An 18,360-nucleotide genomic window follows, 5' to 3' on the forward strand; every position below is an offset into this window, starting at 1 on the left:
TCATATCTTACAATGTTTTGAATTTGATGAAGTAAAATTTTGCTAAAAAAAAAAAAAAATCTCTTTGCTTATAAGAATTAGATTAATCTATTTGTTTTGAGATTTTTGTCACGACGGAAAAGTTCTATATCTAGCATGTATTTTGTGCATTAGAATTTATAAAAGATCAATTTCTTTGACCAAACTAAATATATGAATCTTTAAATGATTCAAAACTTAACATGGTGTTAACTTATATAAATTTTTAAAATCATTCTTCATTACTCGTTTAATACGAATCAAACCTTAGTCAATCTCAATGATAAAATAAATGCGAAATATTCCAAACTATAATTCATATCTTTCAATATCATTTATGAAGAACAAAATAACATAATACTCCTTGTTTATTCTTTTTTCTTAATAAAATTCTTTTTGCTTGCTTAAAAATTTACATATAATTTTTTAAATTATAACGGTGCTCTTTTATTTTCTACACCAACAATATCCCAGATACGCTTTGCTATAATCTTCATTTGTTTACATTCATGTTATTATAGTCTTCATTTGTTTTGTCCGTACATCATGTAGGTATGTTGCTAGTGCACAATAAAAAGAAATATCCGGCTGAGAACAAAGAAACATCTATAAAACAAATATAAAAAGGAAAAGTCTAAGGGTCAACAGTTTTATTAAATTTTGGCCAACATATAACCAATAGAGAAAAGTGAGTTATTGGATGAAATCCCACACCAATCTCACACCATCAAATCATCATTGATGGCTAGTTGATGACTAACAATCACAAAAATTGCTGGCCCCTAGTATTGCTCATATATAAATGTTGTATTTTTTTCATAAAACAATTTTGTATATTTTTTTGGGTTTGGAAGCGGGCTGGGTGGGTTTGAGGTGCAAGCATAAACACGTTTGTTATATCTTATATGGGATTGGAATTCTCTAAATTTTAAATTTCACTTTAGAGGGTAAAGTGTGATTTTTCACCATTTATTTCATAAATGAGACCAAGAAAAAAATATAAAAGAGAAATCATTCAAAGGTGAAAGATCACACTTTACCCTCTAAAGTAAAAATTCAAAATTTAGAAGATTCAAATTTGGTTATATGATATGGAATGTGGATGGGTTTTGTGGTTTTTGGACATGTAAGTTAGATCTTTCTTTTGTGCTTTATATGTTGTTTCTTTTAGTGTGAGGGTGGAAAGTTGAAATTAAAATGCTCTCTTTACATTGCATATAAGATTTGTTCACACCAGCTAATGTCTGATGGTGTACATGTTTGGTGCCTGTGCATGTATGCAAACATTACAAATCATGTAACAAACAATGAAAATACTATTTACCCTCGTTAAAAAGATAAAATCTCATTCAGCATCCAAAGATAATCATGAAGAACAATCAAGAGGAGGGTCGAAAGACTGAATGAGAGGATTTTGAAGCTTAATTAGGTTCTCAGAAATTTAAATACATCATTTATATATATACAAACTGTACATATCATTGAGATAAATCAAGGTTCCTCATATGAGAACTGTAACGATTCATCATACAAATCATTAATCATAGTCATAGATATAAGGAAATGGCTAATGAATGTGGGAAGTGAGATCCCCAAAGGTGTTCTTGCCACTGTATGTTACATAAAGAAAGCCATCTTCATCCTTCTCCATATATGGCAGACATAATTGCCTTAAATGAAGATGGCCTTTTCAGCACTTAACTATTGATATTATTATCAAAAGAGTATAACTACTACTCCGCCTTAAATTTGTCATATTATCAGCTAAATAAAGCAAATCAATGACCATGATCACTGGCTAAGAACTAAGATGTAAATACACAATTCAAATGCAGTTCAACAAGAATTAATTCAGGTCCTATCACAATATAAAGAAGCATATTTGCAATATAAGCATTAATTATAGTTTTAATTCCCACCAGATTATGAATGAGTCTTTAAGATAACTCAAAAATTACTTACCGATAGCAATTATCTTAACTAGAGTTAATAGTCTATCACGCCAAATCAGTACGTTATTTTGATCAGTTTGGTGCATAACATAACAGAACACTACAACATGGTTTTGATCAATTCAAGCCATTGAGCAACAAGTATAGAATAAATTTGAAATTACATACCCAATTTAGAATAGTTGAACAAGACAAAGAATATACCCAAATCCTTATATTATCTTTTATTTTAAAAGCATATCGGACATTATTCTAACACGGCCAAACAGAGAATTGACTGATATAAACTTCATTCAAAATTTTATATGGAGGGAATACAGGATACAAACAATCAAGTCAACAGCAATAAACATTTATTAATGGTATAAGCTTTCCTTTGAATTTCATACAACTGAAACAGAAATTATTTATCTGATGATTCCAACTAGAAGGAAAACTATAAACAACATCTTACTTCTTCTTGTCAATACTTGGGATGTCACTTATTTCCGCCTTTTCAACAATCACCTTCAGACACATCCAGATATAATTAGCACAAAGGATGTATTCAGTTACATACATGTAAATGCAGGAGCCAAAACGTTGCACACTTGACAGATATAGTATCAATGGGGGTATCTACATTAATTGTTAAAATCAACCTATATCTAACATCTACACACATCAGAGTAAAATAAAATATGAAAATGCAGAAAGAAAATAAAATAAGAAGATTATGCTTTGGAACTTTACAATTCAAAGCCAAATTACTTTTCAATTCACCTTTTTCATTTGACTAGTGGTCACCAATTGTAGGTTCTGTTTTTGAAATATCAAAACCTTTTATGCTACCAAGTACAAAGAGAAACAGAACAACAGGACATGAACAACGAATCATACAGAGTGACTTATTCCACACACAGACCTGAAAGTTTAGGAAGCAAGATACATGGATATTGAAGAATTCAAGGCACAATCTTGAAAGCTCTGGTCTTATCAATCCAGCTAATGAAGGAATTCTTGGAGTTCCTGAAACCGAAGAAGCCATGCTCTTTGGACTTGTTCATGCTATCCAAAAGGCCAGCGCCACCGAACATCGCATCCACAAACCACCAATCAGCAACCTCTTCAAGTTTGGTGGGAAGAAGCTGATTCTCTTTAACAATCTCATCCCACACAGGGCCCTTATCCCTCATCATCTCCGACAACTTGAGTCTCTCGGAACCCTCATCGAAGCCATACTCGGTGATCCCGTACTGCTCCGCCAGCACCTTCCACAGATGCTTCCACTTGAACACATCCCCGTTGCTGCAATTGAACGCCTCGTTCCTCGCGTACGCGTCCACCGCCGCCCATATATGCTGCTCCGCGATCAAATCAGCATCCGACGCCGTCGTGTAATCCTCCCACGCCGATTTGGTTCCAGGGAATCTCAACGGAACCCTCTCGTGCTTGCAAATCGCCGCGTACACGCACAGGGTTCCCACCATGTTCATCAAGCTGTAAGGTGAGAATCCGAAGATCACTTGCGGCCGGTGAACCGACCAAGAAACACCGTCCTTCGTCTGCGTCTCTTCGTACAAGATGTCTTCCTGAGTGTAATAGAAATTGGGGGCCTTGAGTCGCGGCAGATCCTCCGTGAAGGGCGGCTCGTGGGGTGGGATCTTGCCGAAGAGCTCGAAGGGACCTAGGTAGTGCTTGCCACCAGTCTGGAGGGACACGTGGCGGAGATTGGGGGCGTTGGGGATAACGGCTTGGAGGACATTCCTGAGCATGGCGCCGTTAACCTCGCAATTCTCGGCTTCGGTGGGGCGTCTAGTCCATGAGACGTAGAAGATGTGTGTGACGTCTGTTAGGGCGGAGAGCTTCGATTGGGTGTCGTTGGGATCGGAGATGTCGCACTGGATGTATTCGATTGGGTGATCGGCGTTCCAGGATGGACGGGGCCGCCGGGCAACGCCGTAGACCTTCCATGGACCGCCGGGGGTATCGGCGAGAGGGAGAATCTCGGCGAGGCTGTTGCCGACTATGCCGGTGACGCCGATGACCAGACCCACGCTCTGGAAGCTTCGCGGAGGTTCGTCGTCTTCGAATTTTTTCTGCACCACGATAATACAAATACAAATACAAAAAATATTAATAATGATAATTAATAAATAAGTAAAAAGAAAAGGAAAATATGGAGTGTTTGTTGTTGCCTTGGCAGCACCGATAGCTCCAGCCCACCACCAACTCATGGTGTTATGCGAAAGTGAATGAGGGAGGGAAGAGGGAAACAGATATAAGGAGCGTTTGATTTATGATCTCCGTTTGTGTTTCAGATTCAAATAGAAAGTAGAAACCTCATCATTTACAAACCCCATCGTCATCCCCATCATTATTCATTTTTGTTATTACCGCTACTCTGTCTTGTTGTGTAAACTTATGTACACCCCTTTTTTTTACTGTTAGTTTTTTGTTTTTTTCGATTTTTGTTTTTATTACAGATCCTACTTCTCACTATTTATGGACTCTCAGTCTCACACTTTTACTTTGGCACTCCTTGTCTAAATTAGACATCAATTTAATTTGGTAAATAAAATAACGATATCTTTTATATCATTAAGCCGCACCCGTCAACGTTGCAGGTCCATACATTCTGGCATGCTTATCAAAAACATCTAAATGTTATTAAAATATTTGGTAGGGTTTGAACACAAAAGAGAAATTTTTTCACATACAAGCGTTTTTTTTATATAAGTCTTTATAAGTATATTTTCTTTTTTTTTTTGTACACATTCTTCTTTCTCTTTCTCTTTTTCTTCCTAACTCTTCCTCTTCTTCTTCTTCTTTTTTTTTCGTTTCTTGCTTTTTCTTTCTCCTTCTTCAACCATTATTATATGTTTTTACTGCACCTTTTGTCTTCTTCTTGCTGCACGTTCTTCTTCTCCTCCTCCTTCTTCTTCTTCTTTTCTTTCGTTTCTTGCCTTCTCTTTCTTTTTCTTCATTTACGTACTTTTCTCTCTGTTTTCTTTCTTTGTTATTCTCGATTTCCATTGTTTTTTGACATCAACCTCTGAAATCGTTTTTGAAGAAGAAGAAGAAGCAGAAGATGAGGAGGATAAAAAGAAAGAGTTCTGAATTATGCATAAGGTGTAATTCAACGAATTTTGGGTGTATTTCTTAAATTCTTTGGGTGTATTTCTATAATCGTTTGGGTGAATTTCTGTAACCGTTTGGGTGTATTTCTGTAATCGTTTGAGTATATTTCTATAATCGTTTGGGTGTATTTCTGAAGTTTCATTATCTTTAAATTTGGTAAGAAACTCGTTTTCATGGAGGAAGAAGAAGAGTCGTTTATAATACATGGTGAGTAGCGCGCTTTGAAAACAGGAAGTAATTGAATAACGTGCATTTATTTACTCTTAAATATGGGAATGTAATGAGTGTTTTTTGTTGGACTTGTACCAACTTATAAGACTTATAAGCCAAAAAGACTTATATGTGTAGCAGACCTCAACCCAAATCTCATTATCATTGATTTAGTTTCTTAAATGTTCGGGATGAATATTTTTATTAATACAATTAATATTTTTAATTAATATCTTATTTTTATATTATTAAAATTTAAAATTTAATAATATTCTTTTAATATAATATATAAAAATATTTTTGTTAATTAAATAATAATAAAAAATAATAAATTTTACTAGTTATATAATATAAAAATAACGTATTAAATTATTAATAAATATTATAAGATTTTTATTTTAATAAATATATGAAAAATACATGAAAACTTACAGACAATTTATTATATTATATCAATTGGCACTCCAAATTACGCAATTGCAACAATTTAGTTTTTCTTATATGCAAGTGCATTTTGTATATTATGTAAACTGTTATCAGTTGTAGCAGTTTCAAAAAACAAACGTAATCTATTTTAACACATCGCGGATTACGCATAAGTTGTAATAGAGCATAAATAACTTTTGTCACCGCCAGTTCTTGCAACCAAGCCTTTTTTTTTATTTCTTTTTGAAGGGCTTGCGGTCCACTGCACCAAAGGCTTTAAGGTAGCGTTTGTTTTCGGAGACAGGACACCGAAAGTTTAAAACGTGTTTGGAGGTAGAGACATGGACACGGAACACATTGTCTCCAGGACACTATTTTATATTTTTGTGTCCACTCTTTTACGAAGGACAATGATGGACACGGAATTTAAAAAGATGGACACGGATTTTTTAATCAAAATTTTTCCCTTTCTATCCTAAGATATTTTTTATTATTCTACTATTATCTCTTCTTATTTTTCTTAATTTTAGCTTCTTCTCTACATCGAAGTTCTTCTTTCTCTGTGTTCTTTTTTTAGATATTCTCTTTTTTTTTAGAATTTTTTATTTGATTGGATAATTAATTTATTTCTTTTTATTGTTCATTCTCTTCTTTATGGCATGCTGTGTTAATGGAGATTTAATTCACTTCTTTATTTTATGTTACTTTATTTATTTTTAATTTTGTTACTTTAATATCATTTTTATCTTATTGGTTCATAGACTAATTTTTCTTGTAATTTTTTGTACTCTTACGTACTCTTATTTTTTATTAAATTGATTTGTACGATGTAAAAAATTTGGAATTATATGGCTATTTCAGTCATTTTGCATACTATTTTAGTTTTGTCCATGTCTATCCAAACATAATACAGGACATTACATCAGTGTCTTGTCCATCATATCTAAACACAAAACACAAAAAATAATCTTTGGTGTCTCCGTTCTATTGTCTCTGTCTTAGTGTCATGTTCTGTCCTGTCTCCAAAAACAAACGCAGCCTAAGTGAACTGTTAAAGTTGTCGAGAGAGTACCAAATGCTGACGAAGGTTACCGATTTTCGGTGGACGCGGAACCAAGTCTTTAAGTAAGTGGGTGAACAACGTAACAAGTCTAAGGTTACAGAAGCGTTCGCCAACTTTGATAGGTAAATGCATTGCAAGCAAATAGAGCAGAGAGCTTATCATCTGTTTCTATTAGATTAGAGTCGCGAGCTTGTTGTAGTCGGTCCATGAAGGGAGAACTTGTTACTTGCTATATCCCCGCGTTCTTGCATGGCTCGTTCTTCGAGCCCTACTTCAAGGTTCAAGGGCTCCCTGTTCGTTCTATGTCCAAAAAAAGGCCGTATGGAGTATGGCCAAGTGGTAAGGCATGGTTTTTGGTACCGGCATGCAGAGGTTCGAATCCTTTTACTCCAGATTATGAGCACCCGATTGGATCTGTTAAGAATGAGCTGTCGACTACAGGGTAAGCGGCTGATTGCTGTCCCTGAGCCCAGCCCGGGAGGAATGCATGGTTTCCTGGCGCTTCATGGGCTTGCTTTCTTAATGCATTCGCAATCCCCCTCACTCTTATCTAAACCTCCCCCGCTCCCCATACGAATTTGAACTACGATCCCCTGGAGCAAAACGAACGCTGTGGATACAGTTTTGAATGCTGTCACCGAAGGTGTCAAAAAATTTACAGTAACACATGATTTTTCCAGTCAGAAAACTAGACATATTCAAAAAGAGTAGAGCAGGTCATTCATTGGGAATCCGGCGGGTCTACATTGAATGATATTTTTTTTTTGGATATTACGGAGTATGACTTTGTCAGTCATTATTTTCACGAGGCATAAAATATCCCATATTCTATTGGGGGCCGGGGGATGGCGGATAAAGAAAGATAGATAGTAAGCATTGCGTAATATCAATTTTTCGGCCTCGCTTAGATTCCTCTCAATTCTCCCCGGATTTGAGGCTTTGACTTGCCTAACATGCTTTGAGTTGGAGATCAATTCTTTGGCCGTACCTTTTGCGATCGTTACACTCGGTCAGTCATGCTGGGACTACAAAAAAGTAGAAGCCTCAACCATGTGTGTCGAAGGCATTATAACTACAGTATGTGACCCCCCAAAATCAACATCTATATCCCATCGCTACCCTTTCAGCCCTTAAAATGTTCATCTTCCCGCATGAGGGTGATCGGCGTTCTCGTTCACGAAGCCAACCGAGTAGCTCATGGGAAGGAGCATGTGAGGGAGAAGGACAAAACTTTGTCTCTTCGAACGGAGCTCTGGTTTCCTTTTTTACTATGTAACACCTCCTCATCAACAGATGTTTCCCGAATAACCCTTCATTCCAGGAAAAACTAATGGTTGTTAACACCTCCTCATCAATAGACATAGGGGTTTAGAAGGAGACAAAACCAACACGAAATCGCTTTGGGTTATCGCGGATTAGGAGCAACAATCAAGGGGATAAACCACTTCAACACATCGCGGTTTACGCACACGGAGTAGCCCAAATCCGCCATTACTTGCAATGAATTATGCGTAAAGATTTATGTTGAGAAACTACGACTAATTGTTGCGGTTTACTTGCTTTTTCTATATAAAACCATGATAACTTGAAACAGATTCTTCATTTAGAGAAATCTTTGAGAGTTTTGTGGAGAGAACCACGAGAATGACATAGTTGTGGGGCCATGGTAGAGGAAGGAGATCATCTCTATCGACTCAATGGAGATCATCTTATATATATATATATATATATATATATATATATATATATATATATGTTTTTACATTCTAAAAAACATGTATTTTTATTGATTAGAAGTAGAATTATAGTGATAGTGACAAAGTTCATGATATATTGTTAGATATGCTATTTTTGTTAGGTATTAGTGATTTTGTTAAGTATATTGTGTAGTTTTTTATGTTAGGTTTGGTGATTCGTTGTTTTTGGAACTTTTAATCGTGATTAGATGACATTGTAATTAGAGTTCACTTCTTACTTTGTGATGAAACCCACTAGATGTATATACAGCGTTAGGAGATAACAGAACATGCTTCTTCATGACCGAGTCATTTTGTATTTGGTGATCGCTGAGTTGTACCACTTGACGAGGATGAATAACCATTGGTTCAAACTAAATGAGTCTTTGATCAATGCATTCATTGAGAGGTATCATCCAAAATACACATCTTTTATATGCCATTTGAAGAGTACACTATCACCTTACAAGACGTAAAGTACCACCTGAGGTCGCCTATCGATGGCGAGACGATTAGCGGGTGACTCACAGACTTCCCACAGTTCATTCCTGATGGAAAGCCAGGGAGGGAATGGTTTAAGGAGCTTTTGGGTGAGCTTCTGTCGCCAAACAAGGTAAAGCAAATGACAGTGTATTTGACGTGGTTCCATGAGTGGTTCAGAGTTTTGTCAGCCGATACTACTAAAGAGACAGTGCACATATACGCACAGGCCTACATTATGATGTTACTTTTTACTCAGTTATTTGGTGACAAAAATAAGAATCGAGTTCACGTTTGATGGTTTCCGTTTGTGGCAAAGCTAGAAGAAATGGACAAGTATAGCTGGGTTTCAGCCACTCTAGACTGGTTTACAGATGCATGTGTTGGGTAGCCAAAAAGAATGTCACTAACCTGATCAGCCCGCTACAACTACTACAATCTTGAATTTCTGGAGATTCCCTAGCCTTAGACTGCACGGTTTTGACACCTTTTATTTTCCACTAGCATCCAAGTATGAGTCGGTATTTTTCATGTTTGAAATTTTTATAAAAAAACGTGCTAGTATATATATATATATATATATATATATATATATATATATATATATATTTGTTGAACTAATAGTCGACTTTGTAGGTGGGGAGGTTTTAGCCTACATAAGATGAGAATGAGCCTAGGGTTATTTAGATGAGTCTTGCATTGGACAGGCTGCATGCTGGAAATGTATGTTTTTTTGGGTGTTTAGTCGTTTTACGAGTGACTCATGTTTTTATCTTTTATGTTGTTTTGTTTCACAAAGAATATGTTTTTACGGTGTTTAGTCATTGCGGCTGCCATATTTGAAGAAGATTATTGCAGACATGCTTGTAATATTCAATGAACTGTGCCAAAATGATTGAGGCTTAGCATTTTATTAATATTGTTTTGTTTGAAGCATTGGCATGAAATAACAGTAATGACGTTCTATGCTCATGATGGCAGAGACTTTATCTGTTACCTGAACACATCAAACTATGCGGGAATTGAGCATGTTTCGCCAAAATCCACATGGTCCCCTCCTTGGTCATCCTAATTGAGTTTCACTTGCTTGTTCCTATTTGGTGTTTAATTTAGAGGCATCTTAAATCTAAGGGTTCAGATCAGAGTGGATACGTGGATCCACAATTTGATCTATTGGGATAAAGTTGGTTTATAAATACGAGATCAACATTTAGGCTCCAACATTTTGCTTGAAGAAAAGAACAATAACAAGATGTTGCAGTAAAAAAAATCTATATACTTGACATAAGAAAATTCCGCCTCCATTCAGGAGCATTTGTGAAAATTTATGACTGATTCTAACAATAGGCAAATCAAGCATATATCCGAGATAATAGACTGGAAAAGTTGCTTCTGTCTTTCTCTGTTTCCTGGTTGTGACATTTTTAACTATATGAAGAAGGGGAGCGCTATAGTATAGACACTAAGAAACATCCATACATGTAAAAGTCATGTGTTATGATCTAGTAGTGACATCTGTACCTGCTGTGGCTGAATTGGGCAGCAGGTGGGCTGACCTTGTAGCAGCTTTGGCAGATGGAATAGAATTCAGCAGTGCTTTGTCGGTTTGGAATGGTGATTAGCCATGTCATTAGAATGTTAATCACCTAAAGCACTTCTTGGTGAGTGTTGGGCTAACTAATTTGACAATCACATCATCTTCAACAACAACCAACTAAATATAACTTTGAGCAGTTGTGCAAATACACTACCTCCCTCCCCAAAATACACCTACTTGTTGATTATAGATGTTATAGTTGTCAAATTAGCATTACTCGCTCTCAATAACTTTCATCTACTGTAATAAGGGGAAAGATATTAGAATAGGAAAGAATTAATCAACCAGAGGGAAATTAGGAAGAATAAAAGGGAGAGAATAATTCCATTTACGGAATTCCAAAGAAGAAAAGATACAAATTACTCAATTCATACTTCCATGACTCTTACTACTATTCTATTTATAATAAATTCTACTCCTATTGAGAATTTTCTAATTGGGCTATAAGCCCATTTTTACTCCTTACATCTACCCTTTGGCATTGCCATCATGGCAATTAGGCAAGGTATTATACACATGTTCAACGTAATAAATACCCGCAACAAATCCTTAATAATCATGTAAAATTCATAATGAAAACTACAATGGATCCAATCCATTTAGCAAGCAATTCAAAGTCTACCTCCCCATGAATTGTTTGGTCCTTCCCCTATTGAATGAAACTACACCAATATCACTTGTCAATAACACAAACAGAAACAGGACATAATAAGACATCGTAAAACCTTAAATTTGTGGCAATAAGACACTAACGTTACATGTAAATTATAGTAAACTGGTTCTTTTAAACACCTGCAGCAATTGAATTCTACTTCAGTCTTATGAAACCTTATTTCATTGTCATCGAGTACAAACTCTGATATTCTTCGATATGTAACTTCCTTAGTTTTCATGTCTCTGGAGAAAGATCAGAACCATATGTATAAGAGTATGATGCTCTACTTTTGGCTTGAAAACAACAATAAAACTCTTTAAAGTCTGGAATTGATTTTCTCTATAGTTAAATTTGTAACAATAAACCATTTAATTGGGTTAAACATCCGGTAATACAATACTGAGATAGATATGGTTGTCCAAAAAATACTAAAATCCTAAAGGTACCTTGAAAACTGTGAAGCAATCTAATTTAAATTTCCAGTAAGGCCTATTTTTCCAAGCACTTAGCATAAGTTATCAATATGTTAATCTTCCATAAATTATTAGTCTGCTAAGGAGAAAAGGAAGAAAATGCTAAGTTGCTTGAGTCGGTTCTAGATGCATCAACGATAGTGTTACAATATTATAGTATATGCTTATATGGTACATGTAATGTAAGTATAGTTATGGGGCTTTACGGAGAAACAAAGCCAAAACATAGCAGAGAGCCGAATCAACGGTTGATAAGGCGACAATAAGTAGCGCAACAAGAACAAGCGTCAGAGTTGCAGTCCTCAGCTGCAAAGGATTAATATAAAAATGCATGTGATGATTAAACACACATTGTAACTTGAACAATATACAGTATACGAGTAACCGGCAATCATCTCTATGATGTGTAAATATAAAAACATAAATAATAAACAAATGAGACATACCGTAGAACTAAAGCTTGGCCACTCTATGTACTTTAGTTGGCTAGGTTGCTCAACCAAAAATACAAACAAAGATTTTAGCCCCCTGGACAAAAACACACATTCTTATCAAACATGATTGCATTTTCCTATGGAATTCATGACAAAGTCAGTAATTCAATTATAAAGACAAATGAAATTTCACAAATACCATAAGGTTTCCTTGATCAATGTTAGCAGAAAGGGTTCCTGAGCCAAACCATCATCAGAACGTAGATGATGACCATTACTCGCCGCATACATCACAAATTTGGTATGAATGGGGTCTGCATATCTTGGTTTAATCTTCAAATTACAAATCTGCCAACAAAAATTATGATTACCGGGATGGTACGAAAGAAAATCTTGGTTTTATTAAAATTACTGCTAGGAGTGCATGCAGGAGAGAATAATTACATTTGCTGGTGGAAGAGAAACATCTCTGCCATAATCAACTCTCCCCAAAAACTTTGATCTAAGATAATTAGTTTCTCTAATTTGACGAAAGAAACCTACAATATATCAAGAAAGATTGAAGTTAAACAGAGAGAAAAATAACCATAATATGTAGAAACCAACATGATTAGAAATAACCTGAGTAGTTCACTGGTAACACAGAAAGGCTTGCCATTTGTGATTCAAAGTTTTCTACTCAATCATAACCAAATTCGAAACTTGAATACCTGCATGACTTTAACTTTGTTATTAAACGTTGGCATATACTCAACTTCAAAATCCACGTCGTGTTTCTTGTGTATTAGCATGTTAAAAGTTGAGACACTTGACAGAAGAAAAGTAGGCATAATGCATTGGACAAAATAAAAGAAGAAATAAGGATTTGATCTGTTAGATTAATTTATGGCCCATGAGATTGATTCTCATAAGTCAAAGTGCTTTACACCATAGGCAACATAAATATCATGCATTGCCAAAGATTAAACATACACATAAGATTCTGACAAAATATGCATTAAGTACTTGCAACTTATGCTTCTGTAGATGCTTACAATGAACTTACTTTATTATATACGTTAAAAAATTAACAATTATTATTATTAGGCCAGGTCATGTTGGCTATTGAGAGAAGACCGAAAGAACATCTGGTTAGGAGAGAAGAGCAGATGGGAAATATCCGGATGATTAAGGCCAAAGGGACGCCTAAGAAGACCTTGAATGAGTTGATCAAAAGAGATATAAGCATAAATGGGCAAAGTTCAGACATCATTTATGACAAGGTGCAATTTCGTTGTCTGATCCATGTAACTAACTCTACCTTGTGGGCTAAGTCTTATTATTATTGTTGTATATAGGGTGGAAAACAAACCATTCTACACTTTTCCCCCTTCCTTATGATTTATTTTATCTGTAATAATAAACAAGCAAAATAAGCAAAGTCTAGATTACGAGAGTCCCTCGGAGTCTTGATCATGATAACATAGACAAGCTCTATTTGGATCTCCCAATTAGTTCACAATACTGCAGTACAACACAGACATTGTTAACAAAAGACCAACAATTTAATACATGTTCAAGGGAAAACTCAAACACAACTGTTAATGTTACAGTAACATGTCCATTAGTCTACAGTTTTAACATTTCTCAGATAAATAATCACCTATTAGCTAAATAAAAGTTCAAACTGATCAAAACATCAACAACTATACAAAATTTGGTGATTATATTCCCTAACATAAGTCTATTCAACTATGCCCCTAATGTAAAATTTTGACATAGATAAACAAATGGTACATGAAGCATGGACAGAACAGTTGGAACATAAAAGTGTTGAGAATTAAATAGAAAAAAAAAATTCATCAGGGTTTAGGACACATAAAAAACAAGATAAAGGAATTTTTCATTTTCTTTTTTACTTTGAAGAAGTTTGAAAATATTACCAGGTTAATTAACATGAAAAATAAAATCCACAATCTAATAACCAATTAATCATAAGAAATACTTGATATCACTTGCACCATGCCATGCAATTTCTAAGGTGAAGACCCAAGCAACCTCAGGTAACAGGTCATCTTTTATCACAAATAATTGCTTACTTGCCTATAAATTGCTCGGATTGTTTTCTTTAACAACTATATTTCTCTTTCCTGCATAAATTCCTTCAAGCCTCCAATCCTAAACTTTGCCATGTTGGACACGGCACTAAAACAATTACCAAATGGTTCTTAATCATTATCTGATTGACAGGAAATCACTTGAACCCATAGTTTTTTATTGCAGATGGTGGCTCATGAAGGTGAGCCAAAAATCCACCATAAAATTATGGCGGATAGTGTTAGATTACCTAAAAAATACATGGATATGCACCGAAAAAAAATGTAGAAAACTTGCAAATGTAATAAATAATAAAATCTATTCAATTTAACCAATGTTCTACTCATAAGGCATCCAGTTAATACAGCAAATGTAGTAGCAAATTCAACAAATGAACATAACATCAAGTCATAACACACCAAACATAAGATATAGAACTTAAAAACTACAACCTCAAAAGAAAGACCAAAGCCATAATGAAACTGAACCTATGTCTTGAAGTATACATAATGAGCAGAACCTATGTAAATTGGAAAACAAATTGGAAAAAGAGAGGTTTATAATTTATAACACTGAACCTATTATGTAAATGAAAAGGGAAGCAGGGGAAAGGAAAAAAGGCTAGGAACACTGGAACAGATACTAAGTTACGAACCAGAGAGAGGGAACCTGTGGCTTGCAGCTGCGAGGAGTGCTGGCGAACAGCGGCGGCGAGCAGCTAGCCAGCGAGGAGCAGCGAGACAGCTTGCAGCGGCTTCGGCAGAAGGCAGAGAGAATAGCAGAGAGGGAAGCTAGAGGAGGAGGAACTGGAGCCGGATGGTGCTGCCTGGCGCGCCACCGACAGTTCTTCCAGCAGCAGTGCAGCCCAGAGAGATAGAAGAGAGTTTTGGCAAGGTTGCGAGACCGAACCGGTCATTGAACTGGTCGAGTGACGGGTTCAATGGTTCAATGGTCCAACCAGAGTCGACCCATAGTCGAACCGATTTAATTAAATATACAATAAAATTATTAAAATTCAATATATAATTTCAGATATTCAAATTCAATAATTTCTAAACTAATTTTAAAGTTTCACAATTTCACATAATAACTTGTTCATAATTTATTATTAAAAGTTTACAAAATAAAAAATTTATAATTAATTTCTAAGTTCAAATCAATTTGTCAGCAATAATACTCATCAGTCATCACATCAGCAACAACAATTCAGAATAAAAAATAGTTCAATAACTTTTAATAAGAGCATCATTTCTATTTCACATAAAGGACTGAATAGTAGAGGTCCTCAAACCAAGAAGCACATAGTCCTAACACAAAACAAAGTTCAAATTCAATTACAAATTCCTAAACCTGCTGAATATAAAAGAGCCAAAGCATATAATCATATTAATCAGCATCATGGTTCTGACTTCTGAATCCAAACTAAACTGAAAACACATAAGCGACAAAAACTAAATTGAATTCAATTCCAAAGTCAGAATCCAAATTAATTGAATTCAGAATCACATCAACATTCAACAAATTAAATAAACAATCCAATTCCAAACTCAGAACACAAACTCAGCTCAGAATCTTAAAAATTAATTGAAAAAAAAAGATGAAATTGAAGAAGCATTGGCTTACCGGAGAGATGGCGAGAGATGAACGGCGATGACAGAGTGAGTTCGGAGAGTGTGAGACTGAGTGAGCTAACGGTGACAGTGAAAAGAAGGGGCGACAGCCAAAAACGGCGAGGAGCAGAGAAGCAGAAACGACGCACGGTGAGAAGGGAGAAGCAGCGACGACCCACGGCGAGGAGAGGAGGAACGATGAGAAGAGGGCCACGCAGATAGCACCCACGGTCTGTCTCCGCCGGCGGCGACAGAACGTTCTACCGGAGGAGGAGAGTTCGGTTATGAATTTGAAGAGGGATGGTGGCTGATGGCTGGGTTCCCAGAAGGTTTAGGGTTGGCCGGTTGGGTACTTGCGTTGAGTTAGAGAGAAAGGGATGGGGACATGGGGTTGTTTGAGTAGGGCCGTTTGAAAGTTTCAAAAGCAATTTTTTTAAAATTATCTTATAAAAAATAATAATATTAATATTTGATATAATTTTTAAAATTAAATTATTAATTTTAAAAAATTATTTAAAAATTTATAAAAAATTAAAAATATTTTTTTATAATAAAATTTTTTTATTATATTTTCTTTAAATAAATATTTTTATAAATTTAAATATAAAATAATTTATTTATAAATTATTTTTAATATAAATATTTATTTTTTAAATTATTTTTTTAAAAATATTTAATTAAGCTGTTTATCTAAACTAAGTATTTTTATTTTTTTTCTTCGTTAATATTTGTATCAAATTTTATTTTAGCCTATAATATTTTAAATATTTTAATTTTGTTTTAAAAAATTTAAACAAGTTTAGTATTATTTTATTATTAAATTTGACATTAATAATTAACAGAATGAATAACATATAATTAGTTAAGTCATATTTTTTTGTGTTAAAAAAATATAATCAAAATTTTTTTATAATACTTTTTTTCTTCAAATTTTTTTTTATACAAAACTCCAAATCCTAATATTCAACCATTGACGCTTCAAAATCAAAGAAATATTTTTTTAGTGATTATTAATGAATCAATTTTACTTACGTACTAAAATAAAATGCTATTGGTTCTTTAATATATGAATTGTTTGTGTCAAACTTAATAGTGGAATAACATTAAACTCACTTAAAATTTTTTCGGGATTAAAATAGAACCTTTGAAACTTTTTGGAATTGACATAAGACGTTTAAAACATTAGAAACAAAATTAAAATTCGTCAAATATTAGAGACTAAAATAATATTTTATCTTTTTTTAAATCAGACAGCGCTCTTTTGAAAGGGATATACCACCAAACAGGTAACATTAAAAAAATTGGTTGGTTCTGACGGTTCATCACTTAATTCGATTCGGTCAGTTCTTAGTGTTAACTGAATCAATTTACCAAACAATTTTTAGTATTAACTGAATTGGTAGATGATTCATTCCCATATAATCTTTTTCTTTATGATTTTTAGAGCGATAGAGAAAAAGAGGTAGTCCAGTGGGATTAATAATTTAGGATTATTAGTTGATTTTAGGATCAATTATGTCCACTTGACTTTACCCTCTCATGTTAGAGAAAAACTATGCGAAATTAACCTTTTGTAATTACCATGTTGTGGTCAATGATCTAGATAGAAAGCATTGACTCTTAATTCTTGTAATGAGTGCCTTTTAGCATTTGATTTTTTTGTTTGATCTTTACTTTCTTGCACTTTTAATTTATTGTTTCATATTATCAAAATCCTAAAAATATCTCATAACCAATAATATACACACTTCCTTGCAATTTCTTAAAAGACGATCTAAGGTTTAAATACTCTTAGTTTTTATTGGTTTGCACTTGTGACAAACAAATTAAACTTTGATTGAGGGTTGATTGTTGGTTTAGATATATACTTGCGACGAGATTATTTTTGTGAAATTTCAAACTGATGATTTCCCTACGCCATCCACTCAACCATGTTTAATGATGAATGTAAGCTAGAATCATGGTGAAAATTATGTGATTTGGTGGCTAGATACTAGAACTGAATGTTGAGAAAAATCGATTATCGAAATGATTGAAAAACTAGTTAAAAATCAAGTAGAATATGATAAAAATTTTTATGAGTTTGCTTCAGTTTCTTGGAGAACAAGAAACCCTAATATTTTGATTATTTTGTGACTAAAATATAAATAAGAAAAAGTTTGAGATTAAAAATTAATTAAAAAAAAGTTTACAGGTTAAAATGAAATTTTCAAAAGTTAAGCGGTTAAAGTGCAATTTTCAAAAAGTTTGGCGGTCAAAATGTATTTATAAAAGTTTGAAGGAACTAAATATTTAACTGAATATTAACTCTAAAATATTATAATATATTATTTTTATTTTTATTTGAATAATTATCTTATTAATAAAAGATATAATATAACTAAAAGTGACAAAGAGATAAATTTTTCTAAAAGTTTTAGAAGACAAAACTAAACTCAAGATTGTATGATTTTCTCTTTCATAAAACATTCAGGGAAAAGACGAGAGAATAGTGTGAAGATAATGTGAGA

At 34.1% G+C, this 18,360-nt stretch overlaps 2 protein-coding genes across 7 annotated transcripts; both read right to left on the bottom strand.

Moving 5' to 3' along the window:
- Positions 1 to 2,243: 2,243 nt before the first annotated feature.
- On the bottom strand, positions 2,244 to 4,514 carry LOC112802512 (3-oxo-Delta(4,5)-steroid 5-beta-reductase). Of its 2 annotated transcripts, XM_025845766.3 has the most exons (3): positions 4,148 to 4,514; positions 2,875 to 4,048; positions 2,244 to 2,477 (listed from the first exon to the last, which is right to left on the bottom strand). In XM_025845766.3, the coding sequence occupies exons 1-2, from the start codon at positions 4,184 to 4,186 to the stop codon at positions 2,915 to 2,917; spliced, it is 1,173 nt and encodes a 390-aa protein (XP_025701551.1). In that variant the 5' UTR covers positions 4,187 to 4,514; the 3' UTR covers positions 2,244 to 2,477; positions 2,875 to 2,914. The 2 variants fall into 2 exon arrangements, with proteins under 2 accessions (XP_025701551.1, XP_072093855.1); XM_072237754.1 differs by lacking the exon at positions 2,244 to 2,477 and having other exon boundaries at positions 2,705 to 4,048; positions 4,148 to 4,349.
- Positions 4,515 to 10,260: 5,746 nt separating this feature from the next.
- LOC112802513 (uncharacterized) lies at positions 10,261 to 16,281 on the bottom strand. 5 transcript variants are annotated; one of them, XM_025845769.2, is made up of 7 exons: positions 15,864 to 16,257; positions 14,896 to 15,160; positions 12,786 to 12,874; positions 12,609 to 12,703; positions 12,364 to 12,512; positions 12,177 to 12,258; positions 11,603 to 12,036 (listed from the first exon to the last, which is right to left on the bottom strand). In XM_025845769.2, the coding sequence occupies exons 3-7, from the start codon at positions 12,820 to 12,822 to the stop codon at positions 11,923 to 11,925; spliced, it is 477 nt and encodes a 158-aa protein (XP_025701554.1). In that variant the 5' UTR covers positions 12,823 to 12,874; positions 14,896 to 15,160; positions 15,864 to 16,257; the 3' UTR covers positions 11,603 to 11,922. The 5 variants fall into 5 exon arrangements, with proteins under 5 accessions (XP_025701557.1, XP_072093857.1, XP_025701554.1 ...); XM_025845772.2 differs by lacking the exons at positions 11,603 to 12,036; positions 14,896 to 15,160 and adding an exon at positions 10,261 to 10,842 and having other exon boundaries at positions 15,864 to 16,276; XM_072237756.1 differs by lacking the exons at positions 11,603 to 12,036; positions 14,896 to 15,160 and adding an exon at positions 10,261 to 10,842 and having other exon boundaries at positions 12,786 to 13,667; positions 15,864 to 16,236.
- Between the last annotated feature and the right edge of the window lie 2,079 nt (positions 16,282 to 18,360).

This window comes from Arachis hypogaea, chromosome 5 (genome assembly GCF_003086295.3).
Source record: "Arachis hypogaea cultivar Tifrunner chromosome 5, arahy.Tifrunner.gnm2.J5K5, whole genome shotgun sequence".
Lineage (NCBI taxonomy): Eukaryota > Viridiplantae > Streptophyta > Magnoliopsida > Fabales > Fabaceae > Arachis > Arachis hypogaea.

What these genes read in the sequence shown, in the direction of transcription:
- LOC112802513 (XM_025845768.2), bottom strand. Translation starts at nt 12,822, where the DNA reads ATGGCAAGCCTTTCTGTGTTACCAGTGAACTACTCAG. An exon ending in GTTACCAGTGAACTACTCAG is followed by an intron (nt 12,704 to 12,785) that starts GTTATTTCTAAT and finishes GATATATTGTAG; the next exon opens with GTTTCTTTCGTCAAATTAGA. An exon ending in TTGATCAAGGAAACCTTATG is followed by an intron (nt 12,259 to 12,363) that starts GTATTTGTGAAA and finishes GTTTTTGTCCAG; the next exon opens with GGGGCTAAAATCTTTGTTTG.
- LOC112802512 (XM_025845766.3), bottom strand. Translation starts at nt 4,186, where the DNA reads ATGAGTTGGTGGTGGGCTGGAGCTATCGGTGCTGCCAAG. An exon ending in GAGCTATCGGTGCTGCCAAG is followed by an intron (nt 4,049 to 4,147) that starts GCAACAACAAAC and finishes ATCGTGGTGCAG; the next exon opens with AAAAAATTCGAAGACGACGA.